General features: G+C 43.5%; 1 protein-coding gene across 1 annotated transcript in view; it reads right to left on the bottom strand.

The window, feature by feature from the left end:
- CLSTN2 (calsyntenin 2) overlaps positions 1 to 10,796 on the bottom strand; it is a 617,054-nt gene that overhangs the window by 32,173 nt on the left and 574,085 nt on the right. The window contains exon 10 of the mRNA XM_006846659.1: positions 7,786 to 7,952. Coding sequence (XP_006846722.1) covers positions 7,786 to 7,952 — 167 coding nt within the window. The remainder of the gene's footprint in view (positions 1 to 7,785; positions 7,953 to 10,796) is intronic.

The following is a 10,796-nucleotide window of genomic DNA, read 5'->3' as shown; positions in this document are numbered from 1 at the left end:
ATTTAAGACAAACAGGTTTGGGAAGACAAATGGGAGTTTACATCCACAAATATATAGGCTTAACAGAACATATTGTTATATATGCATTTATATGTGCTGCAAATCCAAGAGGGCTTCAAAAAGTTTGTGGAAAAATTTACAAACATTGTAGTTTTGTTCTGCTCTGGACTCTTCAATCTATCAACTGAGTTCTGGGTGGTGTTACCATGTATAATAGTCTCTGGTTGTTGTTTTTTCTTGTTGTTTCTCAGACCAATGAACTACCTTTAGGATATTTTGAAGTGCTGGCTTGACTTCTACAAAGTCCCTTAACTTCTTTTTATCCTGAAATGTTTTGATCACACCATCATGTTTGAATAACAACTTTGCTGGGTAAATGATTCTTGGTTGGCAGGTTTTTTTTTCCCCCAGGGTATTGTATATGCCTCCCCATTGCTTTTTTGCCTGCATGGTTTCTGCTGAGAGATCAGAGCTTAATCTTATAGGCTTGTCTTTGTAGGTAACATTTCTCTTTTCCTTAGCTGCTTTCAGGATTCCGTCCTTGTTTTTGATTTTGGAGAGTTTGATTATGACATTTCTTGGTGATTTTCTTTTGGGGTGTATCTTTCCTGGGAAAGCTTATCTTATTGTCTTTCCGGATCTTAGGGAAATTTTCTTCCAGCAGCTCTTTGACTAGCTCCTCTGTGACTTTCTGTGATTTGCCCTGTTCTGGGACTCCATTCATCTGTAGGTCATTCCTCTTCATGTTGTCCCACATGAATCTTAGACTTTCTTCAGATTTTTTCATGCTTTATTCTGCTTGCTTTTCTATTTTATCAGTATTGAGAGATTTGTCTTCAAGCTCACTGATTCTGGCTTCCATCCCTTCAATTGTACTCCTTTGCCTTTTTACTGTATTGTCCATTTCTGATATTTTAATATTAATTATCAGGACCTCTTTTTGCAGGTTTCAAATTTCCAATGCTATTTCTGTCTTATTTGATTGTTCTTGTAGTACTTTTCTGATGTCGTCCTTATTTTCCTCAACTTTGGTGTGGAACATTAGGCTGAACCTCACTATCATTACCTGAATTCCTTATCAGGCTGTTCCAAAGCCTGCACTCATTTCACTGAAAATTCTAGGTCTACCTCTAAGCTCATTTATTTGAGTGATTATCTCTTGTTTCTGGACATTAGCAGAAAATTTTCTGTTGCTTTTTAGGCATTGTGATTCGGTTATATTTTCAATAATTAGATAAATGTATGTTGGTGTATTGTTCAGTTTTCTGATTACCTCCTGGTAGATGTGATTAGGAGATGGGCTTCTCTTTTTACTTCTCTTACCACTCAACTCAGAGTGATCTTAGCAGGTGTTGGTTATTTGTGCTGTCCTGGTGTATAGCAGTTGGTATTGGTTCTTGCTCAGATGGTGGGATTTTATAGGATGCAATTGCAGTGTGGGTGTATGACTGCAATTTTTCTCTTGTTGGGTAAAACAAGGAGAGAAAGAGCCCCCCCCCCCCCCCCCAACCAAAATAAAACTGGGACCAGAAAAACAGACTGGATACTAAAGTCCCAAACCTCCAAACAAAACAAAAATCAACAAGAACAACAAAACCATAGCAAAATATGAGTAAAACTTTAGCATCCTTCTTTTGGCTTCTTGACTACAAAACTGGCTGAGAAATTTCAAGATGTTCTCAGTGCATGCAACTCAAGTTTTTGTGTTAGTCCTTTTTTCTCTTTCTTTTTTTGCCTCTCTCACCTCCCCTCAAGCCCATTCAGGTGTTTTTCCTAGTGAGATCCAGACCAAGGCTGGCCAGACCTGTTTTGGAAGATACTGCCATTTTAAGCTGTTCATGTTAGCTTCTCCCCCTTCTTTGAGTCTATGCCCAGCTATTCTTGTTGTGAAGATCTGTGTGCATGCATAGCAGAACCTTCCTTGGGGGTATCCAATTGCTCAGGTATACCTTCTGGTTCCCAGAGTAGAGGTGGGCAGACAGAGGAAAATATAAGAATGAATATATATATATAATGTTCCCACCTTTATCTCTGACAATCAGTCAGACCTCTGTGATGGGAGGGCTCTCTTGATCTTGTATCTGCTCCTTCCAAATTAAAATGGCTGTGCCAGGACTTACTAGCTGCCACAAATCAGAAGATCACTCATTTCTGGCTTCTGCTCCAAACCCACTCGCGGTTAGTCTTTGATCCTCCTAATCACCTCTTTACATGAAGTCCAGCATTTCGGGACCATCCTTTGTACCTTTTTTCATCTGGTATTCCATGTTATAACTGGCGGAGGCCCGTAAGCCTTTTTCCCTAATCTGCCACCAAGCCCCACCTCAAGTCATCCACTTTGGACTTAAGCAGCTTTAAGGTCATGCTTCTAAAGCCACCTTCTATATTTTAAAGTATATTTCAGAGCCCTGCTGAGGCATCTCTGCTATAGCAGATATCTTGTGGTGGTGTTGCTGTCTGTTGGTCTGTCTGCCTTTGCTAGCTGACTGAGAGCACCTTGAGGACAGGTTGTGTTGACTTTTTCTCAGCATCACTACAGAGGTCTAGCATATGAGCAGCATGAAACAAGATTATGAGCCATTGTAGAGGTGGCCAACTTTGAGCCCGGCATAATGGCTGAGTAGGAAAATCCAGAATTTTTTCTACAGGGGCTGGGTGAGCAGTTTCCTTGGCAGATGACACATTCCCTTGGTAGCCACTTAGGGAGAGGACAGGCGAGGGGACATGTTAGATCTCTACTTAATGCTCTAGTCTGGTTGCCAGTGCATATGGAGGGTTGCAACAGGGTGTTAAGCTTGGTACTGGCCTAGCCATCAGCATAGATCTCACAGGATTGAAACAAAATCAGAGAAGCAAGCAAGAAACCTCTATATAATAAATGACTATTGTTAATGTGTAGTATTTCAAGTCTTGCAGCATGACTGTGAATAGGCCTTTGGTCACATGGGAGATATGGTTGTGCTGACAACACCAGTGGCAAGAGATGGTGGCATGCTGGAGGCCACAGCAAAAGATGTGACTGCTCCTTCTCCCTGGGAAGCTGTTTTCTGTATCCAAGGTGGTTTCTTTCTTTGAGCCAAAAGGGTGTTAGATGGATGGTCTGTGTAGAATGGTCAACTCCCCTAGAGGCTTGGGTATTGTCTCCAGCCACCTAGCAGGTAAGGTCCCTGCCCAAAGCCGGGTGACCTGTTCCTTGAAGGTAGACTAGCCATGACACTCCAGACCATTCCTTGGACATCTGCCAGCCTTATTGGCCTTGGCCAGATACACAATTCCCAATTCATAGACTCCATTGTGCCAATTGTCACCTAGGCTTGTCTTTCAAAAGGCGCCTGCACAGTGCAAGTGCAAGGCCAGCTCATCAGGGGAGGGAGTTGTGAGCTGCTGAGAGTCTACTGTGTGGCTAGCAGCTTTAGGATCTTAGTCGGTTCTCACAACATGATTGCAATATACGTACTATCAAGTTCATTTTAATAGACCAGGAAGGCAGAACTCAAAGGGGTGGAGGGAGGGATCGTGTCCAAATATCAGTGCTGTGAGTTGAACCCAGGAGTATCTTGTTCCAAAGCTCTTGTTCTTTCAAGCTCATCCTCACTGTGGAGATGACAAATTGGCAGAGATTATCATGCTCAGATTGGGGTGTGCTTCACAAATGTGACTGCTCCATAGTATCTTATATGGATGCAGAACAGCAGCCTCCACAACCAGACATACTGAAGAAAAAAATCACAAAATAAGCATGACCCAGAGGCAAACAAGTAAAAAGAAGCCTGTTCTGTGAGCAGATGGGAAGCTAATTTCCCACAACTTCAGGAAAGTCAGAGAGGTGGGAGGAGGCTAGGAACTGGTTAAGAAAACAGCAGTCATTGCTGAGAAAGTGATACATCAATGGAGAGTGGGAAGGAAGGAAGTTTTAAAACTTTTCATGAATGCCTTCTAATCTGAGTTGCTGGTGAGCAGGGAGGAGCATGGACTTACTTTGGGCAAGTCTCTGAGCCCCAATCTCTTTATTTCTGAAATAGGGTCATAATATTTAATTTGTTGTGAGGAGTAGGGATAATGAACGTAAAACTGTACCCAGTGGGTGCTCCATAAATTGAGTCTCATCATTAACTTCTTACAAAGTGCTCTAGTTCCTACCATTGCGCCCTAAGGATGGAAAGGAATTATTTACAATGAGCAGGTGGCACTGTGATTAGCCTCTCTGTCCCCTATCCCCCAGCTGTCTTTTGTGTGTTTTCCACTTATTTTAGCACATCTTATTTTCATAGGCTACTACTTCTGGTAGTGTAGTTATTACGAAACGGGCTGCTAACCTCAAGGTCGGCAGTTCAAAACTACCAGCTGTTTTGCAGCAGAATGATGAGGCTTTCTGCTCCCATAAGGATTTACAGCCTTGGAAACCCTGTACAGGGTCACTATGAGTTGGAACCGACTCTACGGTACTTAACAACAACAGCAAACTACTTCTGTGCAGAGATTGCTGTGGCTGTCAATTTATGATTCTAGGTTTTGTGATACTGAAGTCCAGCATCTTTGGCTCATTTACTATTATTTATTCTCTATGGGCCAGGGGCCCTGAAACTGTAGCTCCACAGGATGGTGCTGAGCAAAGATCTACTCAGAGACAAGAAGTAAACCCAGGATCAGACAGACAGGGGAGGTACTATGGATAGATAGTGTTCCTGCAACATATGTGTAGAAACATTATCGTGTATGTCTGTAGATGTGATCCTGTTTGGAAATATGAGTTTCTTAGTTATGCTAATTAGGTCATTCCTAAGTGTTGCTGTTAAGTGCCATCAAGTCACTTCTGACCCACTGAGACCCTGTATAGAGTTCCCAAAAGCAGCTGGTGAGCTTGAAATGCTGACCTTGTGGTTCAAACTGACTTTGCAGTCCAGAACATTAACCCACAGTGTCACACCAGGACTCCCCCTCCTAACTTGTTGTTGTTGTTAGGTGCCATCTAGTCAGTATCGACCCATAGCGACCCTATGCACAACAGAATGAAACACTGCCCAATCTTGTCGTACTGTGGTGACTTGTGAGTTGCTGTGATTCTGGAAGCTATGCCACTGGTATTTTAAATACCAGCAGGGTCACCCATGGTGGACAGGTTTCAGATGAGCTTCCAGACAAAGACAGGCTAGGAAGAAGGAGCGATGAACTATTTCCAAATATTAGTCACTGGAAACCTATGAATAGCAGAGAAACACTACTCTGTGTGTGTGTGTGTGTGTGTGTGTGTGTGTGGGCTTCTAAACCTATTAACTTCTGAGCTATAAAAAGATACATATGAAGACAGGCACCTACAGGGGGAAGACTAAGGAATCTCATGGAATGCCAAGAAGCTTTCCAAAGAACATCAAGGATTGCCAAGAATTGCCAAGGATTTCTGGCAGTCACCAAAGACTAGGAGAGAGACCCATAGAAGGAATTCACATGGCTAAGACCCTAATTTGCACTTTCAGTCTCTAGAGTTGTGAGGAAATAAGTTTCTGTTCTTTAAAACCAGTCTTTTGTGGCATTTCTGTAATGGTAGCATGAAGTAAGTAAGATAGGAGGGTTAGAGGATGGATTTTTTGGCATCTTTTCCAATATAAGATGGCCATATGACTTTTCCTTCAGTGCCAGGTGATTAGCCATAAAAAAACACCAGTGTACTTAGTGTGGGCAGTGAGTTTCTGTGAGTGAGGAAGGGACAGTTCAGAAGGAAGGGTGAACAAGTTGACAAGGGGTGTACAAGTTGAACAGAATTGGTGCGAGTGAATCATACAAATAGATTCACTCACAAATAGGCCACTCTTTTTACCCTTTTCCTCTTGCAGTTTGCCCTCAGCCCTGGCTCACACCCTTAGATCCACCTGATGTGATGCCTCTCTCCAGTCCCCCTCTCCTTTTCTTGTTTCTGGCTAATTTCTACCTATCCTCAAGCATTCTGCTCAGGCCTCATCTCCAGCAATGAACCTGCCCTGTTCACCCACACCTCCCTTTCCTCTTCCCACCCCCCACCCTTACCCCTAGGTCTCTTATCTGCTTACATTCTGGTTCTGCTTGCTACTAACTCAGGTAAGTTGCTTTTCCATTCAGTCCTCAATTCCTCATGTGTGAAAAAGGAATACTCTTGGCACCTTCAACCGAGAGCTGTGGTGTGGGGTTAAATGAGTGAACGCCATAAAGCACTGGGAACAGAGCCTGGCACTAGGGAGTCCTCAGGAAGTGCTAGTGCACATAATCCCTGGTGATTATCACATTATGTTGTAGAAGTCTGCTTGAGCCACTGCATGGGACAATAACCATGTGACATTCGCTTTGGATCCCAGAGCCCAGCCAAGGACTAAAAATGTAAATTTCCAATTTGTTGAAGTGATTGCAACTGAAAATTACAATGTGCTCAGACCAATATGTCCTAGTGAAAGGATAATTAGGGGGCTTTCTGATGGAGGGGTGGGATCTCCTGTCCAGGACAAACAGGTGGCAGTCCGAGAAGAAAGGACCATGTGTTAGCATACAACACAGGGTGGGGATGAAAAATGCGCAGTGACAACTCTGCTCTGACCACATCATTTGTGGGAAATCACCAAGAAGGGAAAGCCATAGAGGGGCCTCTATGGGGCTATCCTGTGCTGCTCTGGGGGACAGAGATTATGGACCACCCCGACTTCCAGAGTCAAGACTGAGTGGCTGACTTCTCCCACTTGATCCGTTATAACTGAGTGGGGTTCAGTCATCATGGATGATTGTACCCTGTGTTCTGTACATCTTGCTCCTAGTGGCTTTTGAGTTGATTCTGACTCATGACAACTCTGTGTGTACAGATCAGAACTGCTTCACAGGGTTTTCAAGGCTGTGACCTTCCAAAAGTATGTCGTCAAGGACTGTTCTCTGAGGCATCACTGGGTGAGTTTGAACTGCCAACTTTTTGGCTAGGAGTTGAGTGCTTAACCATTTGTGCCACCCAGAGACTCCTTGACTCTGTATTGAACTCAGGGCAGCAGAGCTCTCCTGCTCCCTGGTGCTGTCTCTGTAGGTTCAAGTGAGGCCAGCAGCTCAGCCTGCTGGCCAGGAAGGTGCCTGCTCAGGACATAGTTGAGCAGATCTTTCATCAGGCACCTAAGGAGAAACTTCTTAGAAGACAGCATTCATTCTCTTGGGTAACTTGAGTGCTTTTATCTTTACACTGAATGAATCATGAATCACTTCCCACTCCTTGTGACTACCAGAAGTTACTCAGAAACCAACCTGTGCCTCAATTTCACAATGTAAGACCCAGTGTCCTCCAAATCTTCTTTCTCATTCTACTCCAACCCAGTTTTGACCTTCCCTTTAAATTTGTATTTTACATGGTCCTAACTTTTAATTTTTTATTTTATTGTTGGAATGCATTTCTTGTGTGCTGCCTCAGCTTCTTTAGGAAAATAAACAATAAAGCAACTAACCAACCCACAAGAAATCAAGTATGAAAACTCCCTCCAGGTCAACATCAAATCTGGGCCTCCTTTTGTGTGGTGAACTGATTACATACAGGGCTTATCTAGGAATTTCAGGAGATGGCAGCAGAAGTCCATCTTGGAATTGTGGGCCACTGCATATCCATTCCCTCTACCCCCACCATACCCCTGTCCCACTGCCCAAGGCAGCATGTTTGCCTTGGCACCATTTCTGTGCAACTTTACAGGAAATGTGTCTATTTTCTGGAGCACACTGGTGTTGGGCAGCCTCCGCCTTAGCCTCATAAATCACATTTTATCTTATCAGGGATGAGGCCAGCTCTTCCCTTACCTTTATTCCTTGGCCGAGACTTTCCAAAGAATTAATATCCAGCCCTTCCTTGCAAGCCTGCAAGCAGGAAATCACCTTCTGACTCTCCATTTTGCCAGGCCGGATGGTGAGACTGGCCAGGCTGCCATGGAAGAATTGAGCAAACCGGGGCTTGGTAACTTCTCCTCCTGAAAGAAACAACAGCACCGTTACTTGCTTTGTGGAGACTGAATAGGAGATACTACCTCCAGGTACCATCTTACCATGGTGTAGAGGATATTGTGTGTTACCATTTGTAACCTAAGTATTTCCTTCTGAGTGGTGAACTCATAGACCAGGATCTCAACAGGAGGATGGTATATGCCACACCCCAGCTCCACCAAAGTTAGAAATCGTAGCATTTATGAATTTAGAAACAGCTCCTTTCAAAGGTACAAACTGTCTTAGAAGACAGGAGGAAGCTCCAGAGTGTAAAGAACTGGGAACAGGGAGCTACTCTAGATTAAAGGCCTACTGTGGACTTGACTATCTGCTAGGCATGTCTTCTGAACATGCTTGCAAGGAAGGTAGTATGATTTCCAACAGGCAGATTAGGATCCCCGAATCTCACAAAAGTTAAGGTAATTGCTAGTTAGTTGCGTAGTATCTGGGATCTTAACAGCTTGTATAAGTGGCCAAGGTACAACAATTTGGTCACTATTCACCTGGAGCAAACGAGAGAAGAGAATCAGAAAGAGAAAGAGGAAGTGACTTCTTTGTCATGAGACCAGAAGAACTGAATGGTATCCAGTTACCATTATGGATCAAGGATTCTAAAGAAGAATCGTGACCCAAAGGGGGAAAATGTGGAACAGAATTTAAATTCTTTATAGACTCTAGACTGTCTGAAGCAACCGAGGCTGGATAAATTCCCAAACTACTTAAGATCATCTTTAACCTTGAAATCATAAACAAAGCATATCTCCAGAAGCCAGAGCAAAAGTCCTTTTATTTTATTCTTTTTTATTTATTAGTTTTACATTCATTCTATTTTACATTGTTTAATTGCCATAGTTACCATCCCGTCCATGCATCATCATCCAACCAAAGGGTATACCTTACAAGCCTGCCACCCACACCTCCATGGTCTTCAGCAAACAGCCCCTTTCCCTCTCTGGATCTCAAGTCCCCAGTCACTCCATCTCTTCACGTCATCTTCTCTGCCTCCATCTTGGGCATCACTGCTTCTCTGAGTACGGTCTCACTCTCCATTCTTCTTCATTGATGGTCCTAGGAACCTCCGCTCCTAGACTGAAAAGTTAATCACTCCCCTCCATGCTATAAAATGTCCACCTTTACATTTCCATCCCTCACAATCAGTCCTGATAACAGTTATTCACTATTGCATTACAAGAGACCCATCTGCATTTCATTTCATCAGCCCTTCCTGGACAGGCTGGATACTATTCACTGGAGACTCTACCTTCCTCCACGCCCTTTGGATCTAGGTTCCCTCTTGAAAGCTTGTAAGCCAGTCACTTCTTACTTTTGTATCTCTCCCCCCATTTGGGGTATCCAATGTCCAAGTTGCCCATCCCTGTCTACTCTTTGTGTGGAGGGGGTGGGAATAATTCTTGCAGCAAGGATTTGTTTCCTCATTTGAGCTACTGCATTTATAGGTGTAGGTCAAGTTTATCAAATTGTATCAGATGATGCTTTTTTTTTCCTTCTTCTTTGTTCTTCGGGTTGAGTTCTGTTCATCCTGTCATTGAAGACATGTCAAGTGGGTATTATCTGCAAGTGTGGGTGTTCTTGCATCTGTCTGCCATCTTCTTATCACCTGGATGCTTCGCTCTCCACTCTAGTCCTCTGTGGCTGTGTCATTGACTCTGAGCCCATGAGTCCCCAGGTCTTGCCACACTGCTGGCAGACCACGTCTCCACCTGGGTTCTCAGGAGTCTGCTGAACAATGTAGGGCTTAGCTCGCTGCTTCATTGATGTTCTTCCTTCAATTCCCCTTATGGGTGACGTGCGTGGTCACCAATCAGAGTGTGTATTCCCATTTCATCTTAGTCTTGGAAGAGGATTTGCACTGAAGGGACCTGACCACTTGCCTTGAAGTCTCCTGGGCAAGTAACTTGCTTGTTCTTGTAGTAACAGTTGGATTGCCCTTATCGTTTTGTATTTTTCCTGTAGGTCTTTCTTTTAAGAAGTATCTTTTGGTTTTCTAGCTGCCCCAGGCTGGTCTGTTTGTCCTTTCAAGATGAAAATTTCCCGTCTCTGAAGATCTGTATGTGGATTAGGCTTCTACCTATAGTCTTATGTAATGCAGAGGCTCCTCAGGAAACTTCCTTCACTGGACACATTGTAGCCCCATTTTAGGTATTCCAATCAGTTATAGGCAGAAGACGGACTTACAAGCTTTCTATGGGTGATATTTCTGGCTATTCCTTTCTCTCCCCCTCCAGTGTCTGTTTTATAATATAATGCACGGAAAACCAAGGTTCAAAAGACAGCCAAGCATCTTAACATTATTTCCCTCTTTTCCCCATTCCAACCCTGCCTCAATCTCTGTATCCCAGAACCCTCTTTTTTTTACCTCTTTCCCATTTAACCCAGTCATACCTGTTTAATTGTTCTCCCATCTGCTTTGTTCTTCCATTCCACTCTCCCTACTTGTATATTGCCCGCCTCCCCAACACCCAAACTATGCTGGGTCTATTCCCTGCCCTGTGCTCCATCTTCCCCTCCTGCGCCTGCCCCTGCGTCCCAGCAACCAGCTAAGAATCCTTTTTAGTGGATTAGTATGGGTTCTTTTTCTTAGTCTTTTATAGTAGTGGTCCTATGTAGTATTTTTCCTTTTGTGACTGACTGATTTCACTCAACATAATGTGTTTAAGGTTCATCCATGTTATGTAGTGGCATGTAGCTTCCTTGTTATTTTTCAAGGTAGCATAATACTCCATTGTGTGTATGTACCACAGCTTGTTTATCCATTCTTCAATTGATGGGCACATTGGTTGTCTCCATCTTTTTGCTATTGTAAATAGTGC

Source organism: Chrysochloris asiatica, unplaced genomic scaffold, assembly GCF_000296735.1.
Source record: "Chrysochloris asiatica unplaced genomic scaffold, ChrAsi1.0 scaffold00028, whole genome shotgun sequence".
NCBI lineage: Eukaryota > Metazoa > Chordata > Mammalia > Afrosoricida > Chrysochloridae > Chrysochloris > Chrysochloris asiatica.
The sequence above is the reverse complement of the archived record's forward strand: the minus strand, read 5'-3'. Positions and strand labels throughout refer to the sequence as shown.